The sequence below is a fragment of the Rattus norvegicus genome, chromosome 19 (assembly GCF_036323735.1).
Source record: "Rattus norvegicus strain BN/NHsdMcwi chromosome 19, GRCr8, whole genome shotgun sequence".
NCBI lineage: Eukaryota > Metazoa > Chordata > Mammalia > Rodentia > Muridae > Rattus > Rattus norvegicus.
In genome coordinates this window covers 56,316,481-56,344,014 of record NC_086037.1, presented here as the reverse complement: position 1 = coordinate 56,344,014, position 27,534 = coordinate 56,316,481, and the positions used below count along the sequence as shown (strand labels likewise).

At 46.4% G+C, this 27,534-nt stretch overlaps 1 protein-coding gene across 16 annotated transcripts in view; it reads left to right on the top strand.

The window, feature by feature from the left end:
* The window catches only part of Wdr59 (WD repeat domain 59), a 71,667-nt gene extending 49,181 nt beyond the window's left edge, over window positions 1-22,486 (top strand). For 3 of the 16 annotated variants that reach the window (XM_063278660.1, XM_039098257.2, XM_039098251.2), the window contains 8 exons: window positions 3,325-3,458; window positions 4,131-4,212; window positions 7,557-7,669; window positions 8,865-9,015; window positions 9,123-9,195; window positions 10,497-10,623; window positions 10,796-10,938; window positions 17,341-18,087. In XM_063278660.1, the coding sequence (XP_063134730.1) occupies window positions 3,325-3,458; window positions 4,131-4,212; window positions 7,557-7,669; window positions 8,865-9,015; window positions 9,123-9,195; window positions 10,497-10,623; window positions 10,796-10,938; window positions 17,341-17,576 (1,059 nt within the window). In that variant the 3' untranslated portion in view covers window positions 17,577-18,087. Of the gene's footprint in view, window positions 1-3,324; window positions 3,459-4,130; window positions 4,213-6,318; window positions 7,528-7,556; window positions 7,690-8,864; window positions 9,016-9,122; window positions 9,196-10,487; window positions 10,624-10,795; window positions 10,939-17,340 lie in introns of those variants that run through there. The other 13 variants (XM_039098250.2, XM_039098256.2, XM_039098255.2 and 10 more) reach the window with 9 other exon arrangements.
* The last annotated feature ends 5,048 nt before the right edge of the window (window positions 22,487-27,534 follow it).

Genomic DNA, 27,534 nt, shown 5'->3' with positions numbered 1-27,534 from the left:
GGAGTGCCTGCAAAATATTAAGGACAATCAGGTCTGCAGCAAACTACCCTGGGTTAGCAGAATGTACTCACCATGCTTGAGAGAGAAGTAACAGGAAAAGTAATTACAGAAGGATGCGTTAGGGTCAGCATCACCAGAACCAAGTGTCGTTTCAGTAAGATACTGACTGACCTGCTTAGAGACAGATCACACTACTTACACGTGCGTTAGGGTCAGCATCACCAGAACTAAGTGTCGTTTCAGTAAGATACTGACTGATCTGCTTAGAGACAGGTCACACTACTTACACATTTACTGGAACATTAGTTAGGACTTAATTTCTTTCTTTATTGATTCTTAAAATTACATTCATTACTGAAAATGGGCTTAACTGGGGTAGGATATATGGCTTAGGTGGTAAAGTGCCTGCCACACAAGCATGACGACCTGTGTTAGATCCCTAGTGCCAATATAAAAGCCAGGCCTAGTGATCAGGCCAGTGTCTGTAGCCTTCGTACTGGAGTTGGGCAGAGACAGGCTAGCCCAATCTTGTGAGTTCCAGGTTCAGTGAGAGAGTCTGTGTCCAATCTCTCAATGGTATAATTGAGGAAGACACCAGAAGTTGACTTCTGCATGCATATGCATACAACACACACACACACACACACACACAAGCATGATAGCTTGATAGACCTTTTAAAATTTCAGCTCCACAACCGTGACCTTGTATAGGGTTCACTTCTCCACTTACAAAATGGAGGTTATGCCCCTTTCCCATGGAGCTGCAGTGAGGCCCCTGCTGGCTCAGCATGGACAGTCCAGAACAAGTCCTAACACAGTAATGCCAGGGAAATCTTTCAATCTCAAATCAAATATCAGGACACTTGGACTCGTTCCAATGTCTGTTGCCGAGTGAGCTAGTCTCCTTGCAAATGAGCTACTCCTGGCACTCGAGCCTTCATATAATTAGGAAAATGCTTTTGTTAGGTTTGCTTTTGAAGTCAGGAAAGCATGGCTATTTTGAGTGTACTCTAAGAGCTAGCAGGTCCCATCCGCCCTTCCCAAGGTCTCCATTTCTTTCCACTGTATAATTAGATGAGCTTTTGTGAGTTGCTAAACTGTTCAGGTGCTTACCTTTTTTTCTTTTTGTGCTAAAGAGCCACAGTGACTTCATGTTCACAGTGGTTTAGAAGCCTTCTGTCCAACTCAGAAGATACACTAAATGATCTTATTCCCTTCCAGATGGGATCTTGTTGGCATAAAAATTAAAAGGGAAGCTTTTTACACTTAGGTGTATAAATACATCACTCTTGCAGGGTCAGAGGACAACCTGTGAGGGTCAGTTTTCTCTTTCCACTAAATAGGTTCTGGGGATCAAACCTAGGTTGTCAGGCTTGGCAGTAACTATCAGCCACCACTAAACTATCCCACATACTCAGAGATTTTTGTTTGTTTGTTTGTTTGTTTGTTTGTTTGTTTTTTTAAATCCAGCATTCTAAATCTCATTTAAAATGGTCAATTAGGAGGGAGCTGCGGGTGCAGCGTTTCCAGCTAATTAAGCATTTTGTGCTGCTCTGTAGGATAGCCATACACTTGTTACCCCCATCTCGCATGCTCCTGTGGCTACCTCTGTCTTGTCTCAGTTAACACTGCCTGGCTCCAGCCCACTCTGACATGTCCTTCCCTTACATGAGTGACCCCAACTGGATAAAAGGATAGTTCTGGAGTATGGACATAGTCGTTCTTCTTCAAGAAATCAGGGCCTGTAGGAGACTAGAGGCTTACCCTGTAATGGCAGGTCATGGCTCCCCCACCCCCTTGCTTTGAAGAATCAAAAGGTGTGGATAATTAACAAGTAGTGATAGAACCACTTCTAAAGAGCGTTTGGATCCTGCTCCAAACTGATAGTGATAGATTATGATGAGCAATCCATAGACACTTCAGCTGACCTGCTTCACTTCCCTGTCTGGAACCCAGCTGGTCCGCACTTAGTAGGCCCCAAGACATAGTGACTAATACGGGAAGTCGACACAGCGGACACTTGGAGCGTTGGGCTAAATGCCTGGATTTAGACATGGAATCTTTTTTTTTTTTTCCTTTTCTTTTTTTCGGAGCTGGGGACCGAACCCAGGGCCTTGCGCTTGCTAGGCAAGCGCTCTACCACTGAGCTAAATCCCCAACCCCTAGACATGGATTCTTGAAGGAGTAGTTATACCAAACCCAGGAGTGGAAAGGTAGATGCCGATGGCTCCCGACCACGCACTCACAGTGCCTGCAGTGTTTCAGGTTGCAGTGTTAGGCTGATGCAGTCTGCATCTCTTGTCTTCTCACTCTACCCTTACTGACCTCATGAGATTGGATAGCCACAGGTTACCAAGAAGCAAAAGGAAGGTTGCCGGGCATGAGACTAAATCCACAGCAAGTGATTAACTAGGGTTAAATTGCCTATGGCCATATTAAGCCAGAACGCTTGTACCTTAGTTTTCTGCTGTCAGATTGTAAGCCCCTTTTTAATTGGTCCTTATGCCTCTCCTGTTAATAAATGTGCTGCTCCCTTACTCAGTCAAGTGACTTTGGTGACCTCTTTCAACTTTTGGAAATAAAATAGGACATTGCTCCCATGACTGGTTGTCCTTTTGAAGATACCAGATAGGACGACACTGTTACTTTCCGTTTCCCAGGACATTTCTCATTCCTCACAGCCACTTCCCGGGACAGCTCTGGGAGCCGAAACGTGCCCATGGTCTCCCATGTCTTTTACTCAGTTTCCCCAACTAAGTGTCTTTGACCTTCAGAAATGACCGCTTGTAGAAATAATTCAGGCCTGCTCCAAAAACAAGGCAATTCTTATGCTGCCAAGTGTCTCTGTCTTCATACGTTAAAGTTTGCAGAGCCCACACTGTCGTGTCTGAATTAAAATACCAACAAACCCTCCTGAACTGTCTACGAAGAAAAAAAAAAGTCTTTGAATCGTTTCAGGCAAGAACTTTAAACCTAGTACTGAACACCCTAAAGCCCCCCCATCCCATTTGTGGGGGGTCTTTACTAACTTCTTTACCTGCTGTTTTTAAGTTAATTAATTCTGGCTTCCTAGTACCTGCTTTGAATACCTGCCCAGCGTAATGGCCCTCCAGCAGGTGCTCCGTTCCCTGTGAGGGTCTGGGGTCAGGAGCTCTGGGCCTTTGGTTACCTTTTACTTCCTACAGATGCTGATTCATGTAATTGTGGGCATGATGTAATTTAGAGTCTCTGCAAATTACCAATGACCCAAATATGATGTACTCTGCAACTGTAGGTTTCCACTCTCCGGAGGCCCCATTAGTCACATCTTGTCATCTCCCCTAGAAATCAAGGCGGTGGAAAAGTAAGCGGGAGGGCTCCGACTCTGGCAACCGACCCATTAAGGCCGCTGGGAAGGTCATCATCCAGGATGTCTCGTGCCTCCTTCCTGTTCACAAGTCCCTGGGAGAGCTGTACATGTAAGTCCAAGGTCACAGATGACACCGAGCGTGTCCCTTAGGACCTGCGGGTCTTTTTAAAGCTTTGGATGATTTGGGGAAACACGGTGGGTGTGTTAGCTTTCTGTTGGTGACTCACAAATTACCAGACTGTGGCTTCATTTCCTACCTCACTGTCTCTGCAGGTCAGGTACAGGCTCTCACCTGACTGAAAGCATGACCTCGGCCCATAAATGGTCTCCTCCGATGCTCAGGGTCCAGCAAGCCTGGACTTAGACCCTTCTTGTATTGTTAAATCCTTCTCGTATTGAAAGACAGTAGGGAGTGGAGGCTGGCCTGTAGGTCCTCCAGGTCCTTGAACACATAACAGAATACTCCCAGCACAATACTTTTCTGATGGAAATCACAGTTGGTTTGCACATATTTAAATCCCAGACCTTGTGAACTCAACAGAAAGGCTGGTAGCTAATTAGTATTTTTCTTATTGCCACCTCCTGAAAGTGGTGGGTGTTTCTGGTCCCCCAGGGGGGAACCCACAGCCCTATAGCACCAGATCTAATTAACCCTTCCCTCCCTGTCAGAGGAGGTGTCGTGAGTGACAACCAAAGAGGCACTTTCTAGGCTGTTAAATCAGGAGGAATTCTTGGGAAATTCGAGTAGAAACCTTCTTAGTCTTTTCTGTTTTAATTTCAGATTGAATGTGAACGATACTCAGGAGACGTGTCAGAAGAATGCTACTTCTGCCATGCTTGTTGGAAGGAAGGATCTCGTCCAGGTATTATCATTCCCTGTTGGCGAGGTTCTGGCCTTGACAGCTGTCAGTTAGTGATGCTCATAGCGTGTGCCCCCTATTTGAAGTTTCTTTTTTATTTTCTTTGACAGCCTGTAGGACTCAGCAGCCTCCCTCTCCTCCCTCGTCCCCTGTCCCCTGTCCCCTCTCCTCCTCTTCTTCCTCCTCCCCCTCTTCTTCCTCCTCCTCCTTCCCCTCTCTCTCTCTCTCTCTCTCTCTCTCTCTCTCTCTCTCTTCCTCTCTCTCTCTCTTTCTCTCTCTCCTGGAACTTCTTCTGTAGACCAGGCTGGCCTCTAGCTCAGATCTGCCTGCCTCTGCCTCTTGAGTACTGGGATTATAGGGAAGCCCCACCACTGCCACCTGTGGGTAATTTTTTAAAATTGTGGGAAGATCCTGAAGTGGCTTTTTTTTCTTAAACTTTCTATTTCAATGCCACAGTGATTATTGTCACCTAAATTTGAGGATCTGTACCTTTGTCATTTCACCTCAATTACTTTTTGAAACTTTTAAAAAAATATTTCATAAGGTTTACCAGAATGTATTTCAAGGTAGAGATGTTCAGTTCAGGGGGTTGGAGAGATGGAAAGGTGGCTGGAGCGTTGGCTGCTCTGATAGAAGGCCAATTCCCAGCACTCGTGTGGTGTCTCACATCTCTAACTCCAGTTCCAGGGGATCCAACCCCCTCTTCCGTCCTCCTCTGGCACCAGGCATGTGCATGATATTCATACCCGAAGGCAAAACATTCTTGCTTTTAACATAGTAGTAAATATTTAAATAATAATATATGACATTTATAAGATGTCAGTTTCCTTCATCTCTGTGGTTCTCATGGCTTGTTCTCTTTTATTGAGACTCAGTCTGCACATCACGAGTCTGCCCACTTAAAATGTGATACTTAGTGTATCTAGTGTTGTCAGAGCTCTCATTAGAAACTGCTCAAAGTGTTTTTTATCATCCATAGAAGAAACCATTGTCCTTCAGTCGGTTCTTCCCATCAGTCCTGGGCAACCGCCAACTGCTTCCTGTCTTTCTTTCTCTCTGTTCTCTAGTTGATTGCTAGACTGAGCTTTGGAAGTGACTAGCAGGTCTCCCAGCAGCTCACTGCTTTCCCTCATAACTAAATGAATCAACACTAAGGCCTTTTCTTGATTTTCATTTGATTAAAAACATCCCTAAGATTTCCATTCATCTAGTAATGAATATCACATCATCTCTCCCGGAAACCCTTTAAAGAAAAACTCCCTCATGGATTTAATCTATTTCTGTCAGCCCCACCCACCAGACTGAACACTAAGAAGGCAAAATGAGCTAATAGGAACAGCGTGGAATTTACAGTGGAGGCCAAGGCCAGCTCAGAGTCCTAGAAAACACCCCAGGCAAGTTATCTCAGGCCCTCAGCCTTTGAGGGAGTTTATAGTGTGAGAACCAGAAGAATTTCCTCCATGGGGTTGGTGAGATCAGTGAAGGCTGCTCCATAGCCCCAAAGAACAGAACATTCTCTCAGTAGGGAGTTCTCTCCCTCTTCCTTATTCTCTTCTGCACCTCTCTGCGCGCTCGCTCTCTCTCTCTCTCTCTCTCTCTCTCTCTCTCTCTCTCTCTCTTCTTCCTTCTCTCCACTCCCCTGCTTCCTTTTTCTTTTCCCTCTCCCTAGCTCCTCCCCCTCTCCCCCAGTGCTTTTCTGACAGAATTGGTATAGAAAGCTAGACCAGTCTCAGTGATGGGGAGACTCTTGTCTTCAGGCACCCCCTGCTTGACTTCTGGGCCCTAGCACTTTTTCTGTGTGTGATCCCCAGCAAGCTGCTCAGGCTTTCTGAGCCTCAGAGTCCCTGCTATAAAATAAACAGTGCAATACTTCTGACTTCATTAGATAATAAAAGAAGTAAACTTTGTGACTTCTAGCCGTCTGATCACTGGAAATGCCTGCTTTCTGTATTGTATATTTCCACAGCTGTTCAGCGATTGTTGTTCATAACTTGATGTTTAAAGACAGAAATTACCCGAGCGACAATGAGTGCTCCAAGAATTTTATTGTTTTTCTTCCTGCCTTTGATAAAGATATGCTTCCTGTTTTGTGTCCCTCACATTTACCAGAGAAACAAATGCAAGGGCGCCCTTCTGTGGAAACCCTTTAGGAAATGTGCATTATGGAGGGAGACACTAACACAACTCAATCGTCAGCCACGGCAGAACATCTGTCCTGCTGTCTCTCCTTGGAGAGAGACTTGTACGTCGCTTTCAGCATGTTGCCGTCACGCTAGTATTTTACACATCTAATGTTTGCCTTCTGGCATTTGTATTTACTTGCTCATCTCAAATTATAGACTTGATTCAAAGTTCGTGTCTTCTTCCTTTTGGGTTTAGAGTGGTGTATTCCAATGACTGTATTGCTTTTCCTGAGCCAAACAAAACAGAAGAGATTTTCCAAAAGTAATATTCAATTTTCTGAAGGGTCTCAAGGGGTTGGGGCTCTTTCTGATGGGTAGTGAAGGCCTTGGGCTTAATAGACATTTAATGGACATTAGTGTGGTGATTCTAAGCCCCATAAGGTTTGAGGCCTGGGTGACTATCAGACTTCATGTCAACATAAACAAAGCCAAGGTTGTTTAGTTCTTGGCCTGTTCTTTAGCTTCAAGAGGGCCCTAAAACTTTCGTAATGGAGGTGACAGTGTTCTCTAGCCATTGCACAAAGACCAGGTCCTCAGTGGGTTGTGGACTGCTCTGCTCTCTGCCAATCCAGTTCACCAATGAAGCATCAGAAGAGGCCAAGAGTGCCGAAGAGCTGGCCCCTTGAGTTGTGATACTGTTTATCTCTGAAGCTTGCTTAATGGAAGGTTTTCCTTACTTATTTTAGTTTGAGGAGATGGGGTTTGCCGTGTAGTGCAGGCTAGGGTAAAACTCACTGTGTAGTCTCCCCTCCAAGTCTTGGCCATCTCAGCCTGCCAAGTGCTGGGGTTGCACCCTCCACATTTGGCTTTTAGTGAAAGTTTTAAGGTTAGTGTTCCTCAGTTTTACAGTATCCTCAGTCGCTGAGGGCCCTGTTAACACATCATCTGTGCTGCAGTAAATCTGAGTGGGGTCTAGAATTCTGCCAGCCCCAGCTTCCACCCTTGTGGTGAGGTTTCAGGCTGTAAGAAGAGGGTAGACAGATGGGCCCCCTTTGCAGTTTCTGTTCATTTCTTCAGTGGTTTGAATTTGAGCATCTTTTTTTTTTTTTTTTTCTTTTTTTCGGAGCTGGGGACCGAACCCAGGGCCTTGCGCTTGCTAGGCAAGTGCTCTATCGCTGAGCTAAATCCCCAACCCCTGAGCATCTTTTTCTTTGGTCCTTCTAGGTTTGGTCACTGGCTACAGTAGCCACAGACCTTTGCCTTGGTCCGAAGTCTGACCCAGATTTGGAAACACCTTGGGCTCGACATCCATTTGGGCGACAGCTGCTGGAGTCCCTGTAGGTTCTGAGAGCTAAAAGTGAGGAAAACGAGTGGAGGGGGTTGTAAGTCTGTAAACACATGAAATGTTCCCATGACGGTGAGGGGAGCAGAAGCCAGAGGTGTGAAGGGAGGAAGGCCCTTTGCCTTTATCACAGAAATGGCCTTTGTGTAGAATGAACTTCTGGCAGCATGAGACATTAAGTAACATCTGTCACTCACAAGAGTTTGAAACCCTTACAGTCCAGTACTCATTAGAGTACTTTAGGCCTTCACTCACACCATGGGGTCCATGGACCTGTGGGCTCTGGATATGGTAAGTGTGTCTTCATGGTGCTGTGTGGTTTGGCCCATGGGGACAAGGGTAGAAGTGTGTGCTGGTATTCACATTCTACCAATACGAGGACCCTGTTTGACAGCTCATAAAAGCATCAGATTTATGTCCACTGTATTACTCCAAAGCACAGCAAGTCAGATCGTATAAAGTCATGTTTAAGGCAGTAAGTAAGCCACTCAAGTGTTATTCCTCACTGGGAGGCTCAGGGCCCGGGCAGAGAAACCCCCGCTGTTTCAGTTGAGGTTGGCTTCTCTGCTGGGGAGGCCAGACCTGGAGCAGCTGATCGTGCTCCCATTGCCTGGTCCTTAAGGCAGGGGCTGTAAAGCTTGCATACTTAGCTTACACAGGCCACAGGACAGAACGCTCTCAGTCCATAAGCTCACATTCTAGCCTGGTGCCCCTGAGAGACAGGGGAAGGAAACTGAAGGTAAATGTACTCCTCCTCATTCTTACTTAATCTAGGAACTAGACATGCCCTGCTGACCCAGTGTTCTCTGAGCGTCTCCGTGTAGTATAAAGTCAAAGAGAGGACCCATATAGAAACTTACCACAAAGATGGGGTTTTTCCCGGAGCTGGGGTGACAGAGAGCATGAGGGTGTGTGGACCGCCTCTCTCAGTTGCTTGGTCAGTCTGCTTGCTTCTGCAGAAGCTGTGCTGTATTAGAGCCCATGCCGGAAAGCCAAACAGGCTTTCAGATTCCTATCTAGGTTGTTACTAACAAAAATAAGTGGGGGCCACCTCACAGTTGGTGTGGATCTGTAGGAAGCCTGTTTCTGAGAAGGTCAAGGGGAGGGTGGAAAATCCTCTAGTTTTATGGCTGTAAGAGTCCTCCCTCCATTCCTCCCCTTGGCTTTTTTCCCCCTCCCATATTTTGCAGACTGGCTCACTATTGCCGACTCCGAGATGTTCAGACCTTGGCTATGCTCTGCAGCGTGTTTGAAGCCCAGTCCCGGCCTCAGGGGTTACCAAACCCTTTTGGCCCTTTCCCTAATCGGTCTTCTAATTTTGTGGTGTCCCACAGTCGATACGTGAGTTCATGGTCTTCTGCCTTCCCTTGAGGTCTGTTTTCCCCCCAAATGTAACTTTGACATGGCACAGTGTTCTGATGCCAGTGTGTGTTCCTCCTCCCTTCTAGCCCAGCTTTACCTCCTCGGGGTCCTGCTCCAGCATGTCGGATCCAGGGTTCAACACCGGTGGCTGGAGCATAGGTTGGTGAGGGAATCACACAGCCCACACTGGACTTTGGCTATTGAGGGCTGTTCACATAGAAGCTTAGTGCACCTTCTCCATCTTTCCTCTCTAAGTGTTGTATCAGGGACAAGCAGGGCATGGCCATGCATGCTGAATGCATTTGGTTTCTGGGAGGTCTTTGTGCTGCTTGGGTTTGCTTGAAAAGCTGCAGTGGGGCTTACGTCATAAACCACATTAACCTATCCTTTATCCTCCCACGTGCCTTATCCACGTGCCTCTTTCCCATGGTCATCTGCCACCTCCACCATCCGTTTCTCCCCTTGTGTCCTTTCAGTGGAGAGAGAGAAAGCTGGCCTGAAACCAGGTGGCCATAGGGTTTGTTGAATGAAGTTAATATCTTTGAATTGCCTGGATTTAAAAAAATTGAGACTGGGCATGGTAGTGCGTATCTTTAATCTCAGTACTCTGGAGGCAGAGGCAGGCAGATCTCTGTGAGTTCAAGGCCAGTCTGCTCTACAAAGCGAGTCTAGGACAGCCAAGGGTTGTGTTACACAGAGAGACAAAAAAAAAAGATTTTTTTGGAAATTATCTTAATTTTTGTGATTTTAAAAATAGTACCTTAGCCAGGTGTAGTAATATACAGCTGTAATCCCAGCTTCTTAGGAGACCAAGATAAAAGTTTACCCTGCCCAGGAATCTGAGGCTAGTTTGGACAACATAGCAAGACCCTGCCTCTTAGAAAATAATCCCAGCACTCAGGAAGTAAAGGCAAGAGGATTGGGAGTTTAAGGCTAGCCTGGGCTACACAGAAGATTTGTATGCGCGCGCGCGCACGCGCGCGCGCACACACACACACACACACACACACCCCTATTCTAGAACATGCATGTCCAGTAAAGAACAAAAACTATCAGAGAAAAAAAAGGATTACTATCTCAGTGTCTCTCACTTAAAAACACTCGCGCGCGCGCGTGTGTGTTAGTCATTTGGGCTATGCTATTTTGTGTTCTTTGATTTCTTATCACGAGGGTTTTCTCATGACATTTAGCAGGCCTTTATTCATTGCATCAAATTCTACTATGTCCCTACGTCATAATTTGCTTGGCTATCATGTGTACTTAGTGGGCTCTCTTGGGGGTAAATGCACAGAGAGGTAGACTAGGGAAGAGCACCATAGCACTCTGTTCCTCAGTCTTCAGTTTAGTGTATTTGGCTTCCAGAGAATCCAGTGGACACGCAATGGGGCGTGGGAGCTGGGAAAGGCTTCCTTTTCTGTGCCTCCTGATGGCCATCTCTCTCCTCTTTCGAGTTTCCTTAGCAGGAAGAGAAACAGAACACATATCTTCACCTTGGGGGGAGTCTTCACCAGAGGAACTCCGCTTTGGGAGTCTGACCTACAGTGACCCCCGTGAGCGGGAACGAGACCAGCATGATAAAAACAAAAGGTAGCCACCTTCTCTGAGAAGGGTTGCTACCTTCTCCTATGGCAGCTACAGAATGCTCAGCTTCCAAATCAAACTCTGGCTTCAAGAAGGTGGGGTTTAAGATTAAACGCCATTAGGTGGTGAGCTCCCATTTCTCCTAAGGAACTGACAGGGGACTTTTGGGTTTATCCAGGCTCCTGGACCCTGCCAATACCCAGCAGTTTGATGACTTTAAGAAGTGCTACGGAGAGATCCTCTACCGCTGGGGTCTGCGAGAGAAGAGAGCAGAAGTGCTGAAGTTTGTGTCCTGCCCTCCTGACCCTCACAAAGGGATCGGTGAGTATGACTTTAACTCTTCCTGGTGCTGGTAGGAAGGCCCTGGGCTCTATTGCCACAACCTTAGGGTGGGAAGGTTGCGCTCGTTTGTAGACAGAAGACTCTAAAGTGTTTGAGTCTGTTCTGAGCTTCTGAAAAAGGCAGATATACATACAGTCACTACAGGACTCACTTTCTATCGTCACGGCATGTCTTGGACGCAGTGCTCAGTGTGGTCAGGGATAGCGATGATGAATCACCCAGTTACTGCTTGTCCAGCGGGGGTAAGCACAGTGGAGCCCATGGCAGAGTAGAGAGGAAATATAAGCAGTTAAACACTATGGTAACTGTACTTGGGCTCAGGGCTTAAGAGCACTGGTTGTTCTACTAGAGGAACTGGGTTCAGTTCCCATCACCCACGTGGTGGCTCACTGTGGTCCATAACTCGCCCAGGGGGTCTGAAGCCCTCGAAGTGCTCTGTGGGGACTGCGTACATCTGCTTAGCAAGCAAACGCACAGGCACCGCAACACCATAAACATAAGAAGAAAGTAGACTCAGCCGGGCACTCGGGAGACAAGCGGATCTTTGGGAGTTTTGAGGACAGCCTGGTCTACAGAGCGAGTTCCAGGACGCCAAAGCTATACAAAGAGACCCTGTTTTGAAAATAAACAAAAAGGAATAGATTCAGCCATGCAGTGGTGGCATATGCCAGCACTCAGGAGGCAGGTGGATGTCTGAGTTTGAGGCCAGCCTGGCCTACGTAGTGAGTTCCAGGATAGCCAGGGCTACATAATGGGACCCTGTCTTAAAAACAAACAAAAACAAGTAGACCTAGTGTCACTGCTGACAACTTAGACATGGATTGAGCAAGAGAAATGGAGCTTTAGTGATTCCCTGGGTTTCCAGTTAATGGGCTGAGCACATAACAGTGTCATAGCCACAAACAGAAACAAATGAAGGACGCTGGAGCTCAGGGTCTCCGGGGTGTCACAAGTGGGACTCTGAAGAGCCGCATGGTCGGTCAGATGTGATCTGGGTCTCGGGAGGTTGTATTGAGCTGGAGCCGGTGATGTGGGGACCGCCCCTCTACAGTTGGTAGGTCAGCCTGTTAGAGTGCATATATTATCTAGGCATAGTGAGATAGCCTTTATTTAGGCCCAGCACTCAGAAGGACGAGGCAGGAGGATCTTTGTGAGTTTGAGGCCAGCTAGGGGGTACATAGTGAGACCTTGTCTCAAAAAAGTAAAGAGTGTATTTATGTGGGAGCTGAGGGTGGGAAGGAAGAACCAAGGAGCACAGTTGAGGGCTCCCAGCCATGGCCCTTAGAGAAGTGAGCACTTGGCGTCCAAGAGGAAGGTGAGGACTCAGATGAGACTGCAGTGAGCTGGGAGAAGCCAGACTGCTGTGGAGAGATGAAGCAGAGGTTCCCTACAGAAGACAGTGGAGGACTCCAGGGGGAGTGACCTCACACTGTCCCCTCCTCCCTAGAGCTCGGCAAGCCTCTGCACAGGGAGAAGTAACATTGGCAATAAATTAGGAGCTGGGAAATGGACAAGTTATTGGCAGCTGACTTAGGGCCCGAGCAAACCCTGAGCTTTTAGTCAGAAAACAGGCCATTACAGAATCCTGCATGGCTTAGGAGTCAAGACTACCTGGGCCTCCAGGAGGGACTCAGATGAAATTTAAAAGCTGGTCTTGTTTGATGGAGGATGCTCAAGTGACCCCTCCCGGTTGCTGACCAGCAAACCATAAGCTTGTTCTGCAGAGAACAGAAGCACATTTGCAGATTGGATCGCTCCAGCCACCATTGTGAATGCAGAAAGATTGGGGACCTAGAGGCGACCTAGAAGCTTCCAGCAAGAGAAAGCAGTTCATGTGTGAAGGAAGAGAAAGTGTCTGACGACCGACCCTGGGAAACTCCATGACCAGGCAGCAGGCTCTCCAGAAGTCTCAGGAAAAGCATTTCTAACCTAGAATTCTGAGCCCTTTCTCAGCCATGAACAAAGTAAACTTCGAGTGTATCTAAGAAGCAGGGCTAGATTCAGTCCAGGAACTGAAGGGACCAGAAAACTGATGGAGGATGCTCACTATGACAGACAGAGATTGGAGCCCTGGCTCCAAGGAGAGAAGATGAAAAAATAATTCAGTGTATTTCACTGCTGAGTGTATTTATAGAAGACACAGACATCTGAGGGAGAGTTTAGCGATGAATTATTGATAAGTACATAGCAAACTAAGCAAATGAAAGAATGAGGCAGTTACTAATTCTGGGGAAAACAAAATGTGCAAGAAAGGAAACGTGTCATAGACATGGCTTGGATAATGTTTGCTTAGGTAAATAATGTATGAGCCAAATGTGGTCTAGCCACAACAGAGCTAGGGAAGACAGAGCCAGGTGCTGCTGTCTGTGGTGGGGGAGACTGCATGGAGAAGGAGCCTCCACTCTGGGAAGCCAATAGGCAATGCTTGGATATGATACTTAAGCATTCACTTTGTGTTGGGCATGGTGGGACAAACCTTTAATCTAGCTCTTGGGATGCAGAGGCATGTAGGCCTCTGAGCTCTAGACCAGCCTGGACTACACAGTGAGTTTCCCAATAGCTAGGGGTACATAGAGAGATCCTGCCTCAGATGGATGGATGGATGGATGGATGGATGGATGGATGGATGGATGGATGGATGGATGGATGGAGAGGGAGAGTTAGTTTGATTTTTGCCAACCTTGACAGCACATAACACATTAAAACTGGAAGACCTATACATAAGGTTAGCAAGGAAGATAAATTCATAAAGCATTTACTGTTTTGGTTTTTTGTGGGGTGCATTTGGGGAGCTTGGGGGGTTGAGACAGTGTCTCTCTACCTGGCTGTGACTGTCCTGGAATTCACTATGTAGACCAGACTGGCCTCAAACTCACAGAGTTCTGCTTCCCTCTGCTTCCTGGGTGCTGGGACTAAAGGCACAAGCCACCATATCTGGCTGCATTTCCTGTTTTCAGTCAGTATATCATGGGGATACTAGCATATCAATTCTTGGGGTTTAAATCTCGTCCCATGCCCAGACAGAACACACCAAGCCAACATGGTTCCAGGTGGAGAGGTTTAATGAGAGAAGAAGAGTAGAAGATGAGAGGAAAGGCCGGCCATGAGCATGTGGAGGGAAGAGGGCGGGGTAGGGAGAGAAGGGACAGAGGGGAAGAGCAGGGAAGAGAAGAGCAAAGAGCAAGAGAGGGATAAGAGAAAGAGGAGGGGGCAAGCTGCCCCTTTTATAGTCAGGCACACCTGGCTGTTGCCAGGCAACTGTGGGGCGGAACATACCTGGCTGTTGCCAGGTAGCTGTGGGGTGGAGCTTAGAATACCAACATCAATGATTACTGCAGCATGACTTTCAATAGCTAAGTTATAGAACCAACCTAGGTGTCCATCAGAGGAGTGGGTAAAGGGTACGGGGCTGGAAAGACAGCTCAGTGGTTCAGAGGACTCAGGCTCCTGCAGAGGACCTGGTTCAGTTCCAAGCACCCACATGGCAGATTACAACTGTCTGTAACTCCGAGATTCTGACACACTTACACAGACATACAGGCAGGCAAGATAGCAATACAAATAAGATAAAAATAAATTCTTTTTTTTTGAGCTGGGGACCGAACCCAGGACCTTGCGCTTGCTAGGCAAGCGCTCTACCACTGAGCCAAATCCCCAACCCCAAAAATAAATTCTTAAAGGAAAAAGAAAATGTGGTGTATAACTCAATGGAATTGCATTCAGCCATAAAGAATGATTGGTGTCATTGCAGGGAAACTGATGCCCCTGGAGATTATCCTTTTAAGTGAACTAATTCCGTGTCTAAAAACGAGCATCCCATGCTGTCTCTGACTTGTGGATTCTAGATTTTAGTGTGCATAGAACATGTATGTCTGTGACGTGATAGTAGAAATGAACTCCTAAGGGACACAGGAGTGGGATGGAGAGGAGGGGGTGGGAGACACGGGGTGGAATAGGCCCCGAAGTGCATCCTGTGTTTGTGGGACCCACCCTTATGAAATACAGACTGGGTTCCAGAGAGTAGGGGAGCGGGCTTTGTACAGTGGCCTTTAGAAAGAGACCGTGAACAAAAACAGCAGAACAGCTAGGTAAGGTCTCCTCTAGTGCGTGGCAGGGAATGCTGGGCTTTGATAAGATTCATAAAATATTTGTATGTTGTATGTATCTCTAGTTTCCATTTGAAAAAATAAACCAGAGCAATATTTATAAGAGTTGACACTAAATAGCCAGGTTATTTTAGTAAGCCGTGTCTAGGTATGCATGCTTGAAGGAATACAGAGATACAAAATTCTATTTTGACAGTGTGGATTTTTTTTTCAAAGCTTCTAAATACAAGAGAATGTACCAGGAAGAGATTGATGATAGCCGGGAACAATTTGTCTTTTGAAATTAGTTTTTAGGAAAACATGAGTCACGTAGATACAGAGCTGATGTATGGGCTACCAGTCAGCCAAAGCCTTGTTGACATCTCCTGCTCTGGAGCACCATGCAAGGCTGCAGGAGACAGAAGGAAGTGTGTGTGTGTGTGTGTGTTATAGTGACACACACACACACACACACACACACACACACACACACGCGCGAGCGCGCACGTACCTGACAGAGCTTGAAATATGAGACAGATAAATGATATTAGAAACTATTGTTGCCAGGTGTGAGAATGCACAGGAACTGGGGGCTGGTCTCACCTACATATTGAGTTTGACAGCATAAGCCCCTGTGTCAAAAAACAACAACATTAAAAACCAAAACAGAAAGAGAATTAATATATATCCTAGGATCAATAAAAACAGTATCACAGGATTGTAGAAAGGAAGCAAGAGGGTTCTGAAAGAGACTAAAACATTAACATAAGTGGTGGCTGCAGACTGGACAGAGGAGTCAGTCCATGCGAATTTGGAGGAAGCCGCACACTGAGGAGTACGGGCTCAGCAAGTGCTGGAGGCTCCCAAGACCACAGTCATCTCCCTACACCGGGAAGCCTGGTCTGCTCTCTGTTCTGTGTATAGTATCACCAGATCAGCAGACACAAACAGTCTACTGAGTCAGCCCAATGTGGTTGCACGTACCTGTAGTTCTAGCACTTGACGTCTGGAAAGGAAGAGGAGTCTGAGGCCAGCCTGCGTTCTGTAGCAAGAGCAGGGTTGATTCAAAACAGAAACAAACACAAGAAAGGAGGGAGGTATTCAGGACCTGAGAGGATGAGAGGAGTTTGTTCCCATAGGGAGAATTCCTTCGCTAAAGATTCAGATCTGCCCACGTAACGTTTCTTTAAATTAAAAAGATATTGATTTTTTAATTTAATTATATTTTAAAATTCTGGTTCTTTTTTTAAGATTAAAAAAGTTATGTGTATATGCCTAAATGGGTTTATACCAAGGAGCAGAAAGTGAAACACACTTTTGATGGGGATCCTCCAGCTGGCTTTGCTCCCCAGGGCAGATGTCCAGTGGGCAGGTGTTATGACTAATTCACAGTTTCAGCTTGTCCAGGTGTTACTAGGAGGGGAAAAGAGAAATGGAGCTGAGGATATTTGCAAAAAAACAGGGTCATGAACTTAGTCCAGGTGCTCCAGGTTGGCAAGAGAGGAAGTGCAGTCAAAAAGGGCAGATAGATTAAAGAAGCAGGTTGGCGGGTTGGGGATTTAGCTCAGTGGTAGAGGCCCTGGGTTCAGTCCCCAGCTCCGAAAAAAAGAAAAGGAAAAAAAAAAAAGAAAAAAAAGAAGCAGGTGGACAACAGAGACAGGTGGAAAACAGAGGCAGGTGGACAACAGGTGAGTGGACAACAGGTGGGTGGACAACAGGCAGGTGGACAACAGAGGTGGGTGTGGACTAGAGTGGGCAAAAGGCCAGAGAGAGCTGTTGAGGTCTGATCTGTTGCTACATATTGTAATACTAAATTCTGTACCCAAGGTCTAAGCCTACAAGTGAATTCGCACATTTACCAGCTTCTGTTGTACACAACTTGTTCCTTAGTTTAAAGCTATTGGTTAAATAAAAATGGCTACAGCCAAATGGAGATTTTGTTTTTATTGTTTGTTTTTTTAAATATATATGAGTACACTATAGCTGTCCTCAGACACACCAGAAGAGGGTATCCGATCTCAATACAGATGGTTGTGAGCCACCATGTGGTTGCTGGGAATTGAACTCAGGACCTCTAGAAGGGCATTTGGTACTGAGCCATTTCTCCAACCCTAGTAAATGAGTTTTGGAGTTACCTGGTTGACCAGGTTGACCAGGAGAAAGAAAAAGTATGAGGATGAGAGAGAAAAGAGGAAAGACTGACAGGACCCTGAGAAGAGTAGATATCCTTACTAGCCAGACCCAGGCTGCCTTTATTAAAGCTGATATTGCCTGCCTCTTGTCCACCCGTTTCCAGAGTTTGGTGTGTATTGCAGTCACTGCCGGAGTGAGGTCCGTGGCACCCAGTGTGCCATCTGCAAAGGCTTCACGTTCCAGTGTGCCATCTGCCACGTGGCTGTGCGTGGTTCATCCAACTTCTGCCTGACCTGTGGACACGGCGGCCACACAAGCCACATGATGGAATGGTTCCGGACCCAGGAGGTGTGTCCCACTGGGTGTGGCTGCCACTGCCTGCTGGAGAGCACCTTCTGAAGTTAAATGGACGATGACACTTCCAGAAATCCCAGAGGACTCCATAAATGCCGGAGAAGGCTCTCTGCTGCTGTGGTGGAAAGTTCTAGAACCAGGGTCATCCTCTGATCTAGGATGGACAATAGTCCGGTCACAGCTTCTGCTCCCGAGCCTTTGTGTTCCCTTCTCTGACTGTCCGGTCATGGATGGTGCCAGAAGGGAGGGAGGCACACACAGCTGACCCTCCTGCACTGTCTGTTGAGTTTACAGTGGAGGTTTTCATGAGGAAAAGTACCTGTTTCCAGAGCCACCAGAGCCAGCATCAGCCTTCAAGATGCTGTCCTTGAAGCAGGACTGGGCTCTCCAGATGCCAGTACGAAGACACACACCAGCTGCAACACGGTCTCCGGAGCTAAAAGACACTGGCTCTTAGTGTCACAGTAAGAGCTGTGGGGTCTGTGACTTTAGGAGATGACACCTTAATGATAGCCTTATAAAGTACAATACTAAAATGTAATATATGACGGACATACATACGTCCAGCATTCTTTTCCTTGGTACAGGGCTTGAACTCGGTGCCTTGCACATACTGGTTAGCAGCCATACCACTGAGTTACATTTCAGCCCCTAAGAATTCTCAAGATAGATATTTTCTGTTTCTCTCCATCTGCTTTACTTTGACCAATAAAAGTTTATACTTGTTTGAGAGAGAGAGGAGAGGAAAGGAGAGGAGAGGAGAGGAGAGGAGAGGAGAGGGAGGGAGGGAGGGAGGGAGGGAGAGAGGGAGAGAGAGAGAGAGAGAGAGAGAGAGAGAGAGAGAGAGAGAGAGAGAGAGAACAGTGACTCTCATAGTGACTCACTTTGCATTGTACTGCTGATTGAAGGGAACTGTTTTGGACAGGACTAGAATTAGTCCCATGACTTCTAAAGGAAATGCCATTTGACTTTGATCATCTGACAGAGGAAACAGAATCTGACATTAAGGTTCTCTTTAACCACAAGAGTCTCATAATTATTTCTTCCAGCAAAAGGGAAATGAGATTGCATTTCAGCACTGATACCAAAGTCTCTCTCTGCCTCTGGGCAGGCTGGCCAGGTTCCAAGGGTGCTTTTTACTTGAACTCCCTTACAAACTCATCAAAATCACTCCTTCAGGATTTTCCGGGGTTTCATGTGTCTATACCAGGGAAGAGAATTTTAAAAACAAAACCAACCTATATACTGAAATTCCTATCTCTTAGAAATTTAAATTCCTTGGGCCTATGATGTGACTCAGTGGCAAAAGTGGCAAAAGGATTATGGGTCTCGAGTCTGTTCTGCCACAGGGCATGGCCAGGCAGGTGTTGGGCCGTAGGAAAGCCCTGGGACACTGCTCTGGGGGTGGGGAAACGAAATCTGAGGTGTAGGATAGCTGGAGCAGGTTCCAGGGTCCCCAGGCCTCCACAGATCTAAGAGCACAATCTGGGCTCACGATCTGGCCTGGGGTTGGGGGAAGAAGGGGAGTTTCAGCTGGTCCCTTGGGGAGAGTCCTTGGCTTGACAGGCTTATGCTTGCTGGGAGCTGTGGCTGGGAGTGCAGAGAGGCCTTCTACAGGAGATTAGATAGTCTCTATAGGCAAAGACATTCCCTATGACTCCCCACAGCAGATCTCAATGAAAAGAGGCAGCCCATGGTTTTAAGGCATTTATTGTCATGGCAGAAAGTGGATGTGTAAAACCACTTCTCAGGGTGGGCCTGAGATTAAATTCCTTTTGCAGGGAGGAGTGTCTGGGAAGGAAAGCTTATTGGCTAAGCCTCCAGGCCTTTATGTATCTCATTAGTATGAAGCTCTGTCTGAGCCTATGTGATCTGTGATCATATCCTCCACATGTGGAGGGACTTGAGGTGTTGCCCTTCTGTGACTGATGGCCACCAATCTATGAGCAGGCTGTGGCTAGTGACAGGGGCCTGGTGCCTGGGATCAGGCAAAGCTCCTACTGTCCTTTCAGGGACTCCTGGGCCTCTAGCCTTAGTTCAGCCAGGGACCATGCTACCTTTCACGGTCCCACAGCCTGCCACTAAGCTTACTAACCTAAGTTTGAACCCCAGCATGACCCATGTGATAGAAGAACTAACTCCTGTCCCCTGACCTCCACCTGTATGCTGTGGTACATACACACACATACCAAAAAATGTAATTTAAAAGTTACATTTGCTGTGATTCCAAATTGATTAACCTGAGAGACATAAGTGTCATTGAAGTATGGTTGCACATGTCTAATTTCTTCAGTCATGAAGCTGAGGTAAGAGGGTTTCTAGTTTGAGGCCATCCTGGGCTACACAGTGATGGTCAACCTAACTTACATATGAAGACACTTACAAACAGACATAGAAAAGATCTGGAGATTTAGCTGAGTAAATTGAATGCTTGCCTAGCATACAGGAGGTCATGAGTTTGATCCTCAGACACACACACACACACACACACACACACACACACACACACTCTAACTCTAAAACAAAATACCTACATGTTTCATAATAGAAGTGTGGAATATCACTTTGTTTGAACTATGATTTAAGACTCATGAATAGATTAGGAAATCAACCTTGTAGATAAAAACCAACATTTTATACTTTTAAGGATTTATTTGTGTGTGAATCTCTGTGTGTCTTCGAGTGTATGTTGTGTGGGACAGAAGAGGGCATCTGGTTCTGTGGTACTAGAATTATAGGTATTTTCAGGACACTTTGATTGTTTCATGTGTGTTCAGGATCCCCCCCTCCCCCCCTCACCCCCACCCCCACCCACCCACCCCCTGGAGCTGAGGACTGAACCCAGGCCCTTGTGCTTGTTAGGCAAGCACTCTACCACTGAGCTAAATCCTCAACCCCAGGATTCCTAACTTGGATCATCATGACTGCAAAGCCAAAACTAACTGTTACACCATCTCTCCAGCCCCCATGCTGTCATTTAAGGACGGTAAAATAACATGGAGGAGAAACAGTCGTGCACTAACACACAGTTTTGTGTAATTTGTTTACCAGTGTACATACACACTTGCACTTATATCTTAGGATGACATCTGGGCCTCTCCCACCCCCTGTATTATTGATTGATCAAAAGACTCCATGACATAAGCTTGATCTTGAACTATGTGCCAGGTTTGGGTACCAGGATCTAAACAGCATGTGTAGCCTGGTGTGCTGGGATGGGGAGAAGGGCCCCAGACATCTGAGTTTATTATACTTCACTCCTCCAGCCTTGTTTGTGTTGATGCTGCCATAATGCTGGTCCCACAACAGGTGGACTGATGCACACAGATGCAGATCTGTTGGGTCCTCTGTGAGTTCACACCATTTATAGAGAACAGTCTCTTCCTCTATCCCACTGTGAAGCTAATGGAAACCCTGTCCCCACTGAGAATGAGATAGTTTTCTTGTGTGGATTACTTCTGTAAGAGCATTGTCTTCCAAAACAAAAAAACCTTCTTAGTGATTATGAAGTCATTTCAAGTTTAAAATGTTGCCTAGGGGGCTGGAGAGATGGCTCGATGACTGAGAGCACTGGCTGCTCTTCCAGATGCAATTCCCAGTTACCATAAGCCAGGCCACAACCATTTATAACACTCATTCCAGGGATCAGATGCCTTTTTCTGGCCTCTGTCAGCACCAGGCATGCACACGGTATGTAGACACGCTGGCAAAACACTCAATATGCATAAAATGAAGACAAGACATTATATAATATCTCTCAACATGTCAGTTCTGTTCACATTTCCAAGTTACCAGAACAAAAACTTAGTATTTGTGAAAAGTATCCCTGTTTGGGGACATAGCAGTCTGGATGGCGGCTCCATTCAGCTGCCTCTCTACCTTAGCTAAGTCCTTTTTTGTTTTTGTTTATGTGTTTGTTTGTTTGTTTGTTTGTTTGTTTGAGGTAGGGCACCATTGTATTGCCCAACTGACCTTGAATTTGAGACCTCTTACCTCCAAAGTGTTGGGATTCCAGGTGAACATCACCCCGCCTGGGTTTTATTTGCTCTTTAAAATAGTATCACCTGTGTTCTAAACACCTTTGAATTTGCCAAGGAAAACACTAGGCGGTTATGGTGGCAAAAGCATTTGGGAGGTAGAGGCATGAGAATCTCTGAGTTTGAGGTCAGCCTGCTTCTACAAAGCAAGTTCCAGGACAGCCAGGGCTTTTACACAGAGAAATCTTGTCTTGTAGGTTTGTTTGTTTGGGGGTTTAATGCAGCAGGAGCTAAGGAGACAGTGGTCTTTCATTCTGCCAGAAAAATGGATACGGTGTAGACACCCATGGGTGAGAGCTTAGGGAAATCATCTAGGCAACAGAATAACTCTCGAATTAGTTCTGTTGGCTATGGAGCAGTACTTTGGGAAGCAGGGTTGTAAATCACACACCCACTACTTGGTGCTCAATCTTTCCTTCCCATTTGAAGCCGGCAGCAGCAGATGTTAGACACACTCCAAGGATAGAGGGGATAAAACATAGGGTGCTCGCCTCATGCTTAGAATCCAGTGTTCTTGTAAGAATCAGAAGCAAACCCATCCTATTGGTATTCCGTGTATTGGCAAGTCTGTGTTGACACATCACTGAGTTGTTTCCGTCTTTAAATCTCAGAAGGCCTGGTTCCATTTATCATGTATTTCATGTGAGGGTGGCAATTGTGAAAGAGATGAGTCTAGAAGGAAATGTAGTTATGTCTCTGTCCCTTGTGCTCTGGCCTCCAGGGGAAAAAAAGGAACGACTGAGAGTTAAGGGCATGGTATATTTGATCACACTGTGTACCCCTGAGATTGTATTATTTACTGGAAAAACCCCGTTTCTAGTTGTGTGGCTCTTATAATCCCGGTGGCCGGAATTCAGACACACCCTTAATGCATACCTTTAATCCCAAACAATAAAGGTAAATTAGTTTGTAGAAGAAGCACCCATGTTTGAAAAGTCATGTCTAGCTGAGTGGCAGACAAAGTGACAAATCAGAGAAAGATGTGACAGAATAGGATCTGCCTGTCTCTCACGACGAGAGGGGAAAGGGAAGCTACTTGAGGGGCAGTGCAGAGAGAGAAGGCATTCTTCAGTGGGACAGTTGAACAGAGACAGGTTGTAGAGAGAGAACAAACTAAATGCAGGTGAAGACAGAACAAGCCAGAGAATGAGAAGGAACCAGAAGATTAGAGCACATTGCCAAAGTTAGTCTGAGGCCAAGCAGAGCAATTCAGGAGAGGCCAAGAGAAGCCAGAGTGAATCAGTCACCTTGGAGAGGAGTTGGAGCCAGAGCAGCTGAGTTGAACCAGCCAGAGATCAGAAAGAACGAGGAAGGGGTGAGCTTATTCAGCAGCAAGCCTCAGTGGCTGAAAACATTCTAGGCCTGCCTCGATTGGATTGCACAGAGACTAGAAGCTTCCCAGCCTAGGCGTAGCAGTAAGCCTCAGAAGTGGCAATTACCTCAAGAGAATAAAAAGTTACATTTACAAGGGACAGGGAGGGGACAGTGTCAGTATAGCTGAGCTGCTTCTTTGCAGGGTGTTTTCAGTCAGAAAGAGTAGAGAGCACACGAAAGGCTTAGCCAAGGACAGGGAGAAGGACATCATTGAAGGCACGTGCAGCCGCTTATCAGCGGAACACAGGCTAAAGCTGATAAACAGGGCTGGAGACAGGCAAGAGTCCGGACACTGGGCCAGGGAGTCTGGGCTTTATCTGTAGCCCGGAGTCTCTGGCTTTCTGCTGCTAGGCTTTTCCCTCCTCCCTACCCACTTGCCCTTCAGCCCCGGACGCTCCAGCCCACCTGCCTGTGGTAAATATCCAGTATCCCTTGCTTCATCCTTTCCTTGCCCAGGACGAGCAGCTGCCTGATGCCTGTTTGGACTCCTAACACAGTACACAGCGAGTCCAGTATGCAGGCTTTTTGCCCCACACAATAAGACATTGTCCAGCAAATGCCAGACAGACAGGTACCCTTCAGTTTTCTTTTAGAGTCTAAAGATCTAGGCCTTTGTTTCACAAGACCACTCCACTTCAGATGCCTATCTCAAGTCCTTTGTGTGATGCTCTTCTGGCCTGACTGTCTCCTTGGGTGCAATAAGGTACCCAAATAGAGCCCAGACAGGGACTGGGGATGTAGTTCTGTGGGTCGCATGTTTATCTCGAATGCATGAGGCCCTGGGTTTGATGCCCCAGCACCACTTAAAACAGGTAGCCATAGAAACCTATAATCCCAGCACTTAGAAAACACAGGCAAGAGGATCAGGATCTCAAGATCGTCCTTATCAACAGAGAATTTGAGGCCAGACTGGGCTTCCTGAGACCTTTTCTCTGGATGTGAGAGCCAGAGGCCTGGGGAAATAGTTTAGTTGGTAAAGAGCCTTCTTCACAAACATGAGAACCTGGGTTTGGATTCCCAGGACCCACACTAAAAGAATTAGAATGTGATGGGATATGTCTGTAACCCTAGCTGGGGGGTGGGTTTGGGTAGAACCTCTGTGGAGACAAGTGGGTCCCCAAGGCTTGTTGACCTGCCAGTGTAGCCAGCCAAGGAGAAACCCTGTCTCAAAAATATGAGGTTGGGGGGTTGGGGATTTAGCTCAGTGGTAGAGCACTTGCCTAGCAAGCGCAAGGCCCTGGGTTCAGTCCCCAGCTCCAAAAAAAAAAAAAAAAAAAAAAAAACAGAAAAAAAAAAAGGAGGTTGGAGAGGGATAGAGCCTCCACATGCACATGTACACATAAGCACACACAGAGAACATGTATGTACACACATACATGTATGCATACACACAGGACTCAGGGAAGTGCTTTACTTACATGTGACATTTATTATAAGGTTAGTATAAAAGTTCCAACTATCTAGATGAAGAGGCACACAAGACATAGGACATGGGAAGGGACAAGGAGCTTCCTAGCCCTCACCTGAATATCAGCCTCCAGACACCTCCACATCTTCAGACACCTGGAAGTTCCCTACGCCTATTATGCAGGTATGATTAGTATGGTTGATGAAATTGTTAAGTCACGGGTTAAACATTCTACCACGAGCCCTTCTCCAAGGTCAAGGGTAGGGCCTCTCATGACACAGCTGGTTTTCCTGGCAGCCGGTCTGAATCCCGTGGCTACCCAGGTGTCTAAGAGTCATGAAAAGTCTTGGTATCATTTCCGAAATGACAGAGGTCATAGAATCTGTGTGTCACTCTAGCCAGGACCACACATTGAAAATATTCTCACAGTGGCCCTATTACTCAGACAGAGCTTCTGAGTCCTGTCAGGAACGAGAATAGAGATCAAATGTACACAGTTTGTTAAATGACTGGGGAAGGAAAACAGCATCTCATATTCAGGACTTTTTTGAGCCAAATGCTTAGTTTATTTTTATTTTTGTTGTCATGCATGTGTATTTCCAGGTGTGCTTGCCTCTGTCTCCGTGTGGAGAAACCAGAGGTCAACACTAAATGTCCTCCACATTTTTTCTTTTCTTTCTCTCTTTTTTCCTTTCCCCAGACCCCTGAGACAGGGTTTTTTACATAGCCCTGACTGACCCAGAACTCCCTAGGTAGACAGGATTTTGCTCTATATCTCAAGGTGGCTTTAAATTCACTCTGTGGCCCAGAAAGCCTTCAGTTTGCAGTAATCTTCCTGCTCCAGTCTCCTGGATGCTGGGATTACAGCCTGAACCACCATAACATGTTATGAAAACAGCATCGAGGAGCGGAAGACATGGCTCAGTGGGGAAGAGCATTTGTTGTTCTTCCAGAGGTCCCAGGTTGCTTATAACCATGCATAACTCTAGTTCCAAAGGATCTGACACTGTCTTCTGGCCTCTGCAGACACCTTCAAGTATGTGGCACTCGCGCGCGCGCGCACACACACACACACACACACACACACACACACACACTTATAGAAATAAAAATATTAATTTTTTTCAGAGTTAAGTGCTAAAAACGGGAAACAACCCCAAAGCCTTCCAGTTGCTGAAAGGCCAAGTTCACTGTGCACTCACTGGTACAGTGGTGGCCACTCAGAGTTATAAAGGAATAAAACACTAATATAGATGACAACTTGCTGGATTTCAAGGGACTTACCTGTCAACGACGGGTGCTGAGTACCTGGAAGAGAGTGGGGGACAAGAGACGCGAAGAAGGACGCCAAGACAAGAGTCTGATCAATGTGACAATTTTATTTTTTCTCAAGGCTGAATTTATACCATAACATGGGTAACGGGGGGGGGGGAGTGTGAAACATTTGCACAGGCCAAGGACACAGTATTCGTGTGGTCAGTGAATCAGCTGACGTTGACAGGATGTTAGAAAGGTCAAAGGTTTGTCATATCTATTGGATGTTGGTTTTTCAGAAAGGTTACAGGTCATCACATTGGGCATCTTGACGTCAGATGTATTTCTCAGCAAGGTCAGAGCTTTATCATATTCATCCTGGCCACCAGATTTGTATTAGTCTTCTGCAGCTGGCTGGGGATTTTCCATGAACCCAGTCATACTTAATTCTAACCATAATAATAACATCAATAATGGAGGGCTTCAAGGGCATCGCTCCCAACACCCTGGATGAAAAAGTCAGTCTTAAAAAGTTACACTACTATTCAGTACGATGCCATTTGACCCTCCCCCAACTCCTGTCAAGCCTCCTATGACCAGACTGGCTTTAAATATACAGCCAAGGATGGATGACCTTGAGCTCCTGGCCCTCCTCTACCCCCCAACTCCCAGGTTTTAAAGTGTGCATTACTATTCTTGGGCCATCTTAGAACATTCCAGAATAACAATATCATTGCTCTACTAAATAAATTACTGTCTGGGCAATGGTGACACATGCCTTTAATCCCAGCACTCAGGAGGCAGAAGACAGGTGGATCTCTGAGTTCAAGGCCACCTAGAAGTCTTTGTATTGTTTCTTAAAGTTGTAGGAGAGCCCTAGGTCTGGCGAGGCACATTGGTACACCCAGCACTTGGGATGCTTAAGGAGAAGATCATGAGTTTGGAGTCAGCTTGGGGCTATATTATAAACATTACAGCTCTGAGGGTAAGGCTTCCCCCATTAAAGTGTTACAGCTCTGAAGTGCATATCCTTACGTGAGAGCTACCCTGGATGGGTATAGATAAGAACTGGAGGAGAAGAGAGCAAGTTTAAATAGAAAAGGTTTCTGAATCATTTTCAGATCATTTGTGCAGTGTCAGAAGTTGCCACCATTGAACTGCACTGAGGCCAAACCATTTGTAGTAACAGAACATGGCTTTAATAAAGTCTGAGTCCATGGAGGGGAGAGGAAAGAGTTGCAAAATGAATTCTGCTACAAGGAGTTTCTGTAAGCCCCAAGTGGAAACTCAGAGGCAAAGAAGCCCAAGAGGGTATGGAGAAGCTGTGAGACTTCCTGAATGGAGCTAAGAGACAGGGCAGACAAGGTTACAGAGCCCACAGAGGCCCAGAAGGTCTTAAGGAAGACTTAGTAGGCAACTTCTGAGGGGAGGAGGCAAGGAAACTGGGAGGGTCCCAGTAGAGGGAAAGGAGCAAATGTCTTAAGAACTGGAGAGTTGCCCTCACGGTGGGGCCCCAAAAGATGCAGCAGGCTCCAAGAGGCAGAGAGAAGACACTTACCCAGTAGATGAGGGGAGACAAGTGGTTAGAACACATGCAGGGAAGAAGTGGCTGAAGAGGCAGCCTCTAGAATTCAGAATCAAATATGATGGGTGACAGAAGCCAGCAGAAACTAATGATCCGTACACACCTCAAGAGAGTCAAACTGGCAACTTGAGTCAGTTTGAAATGTGGAGACATGGGCATGGCAGAAAGGTAAGGTTGGCATGCTCTGCTGGAGCTACCTGAAGAGAAAGAACTTGGGAGGGAATAGCATTTGGAGGCCTTTGTATGTTAGAAACTGGGCAGGTGGTGGGGAAAGAAGACAGTAATAGGCCACCGGAAGGTTAACTTCTTTGATTCATATATAAGAAACTCAGCAGCCACCAGAGC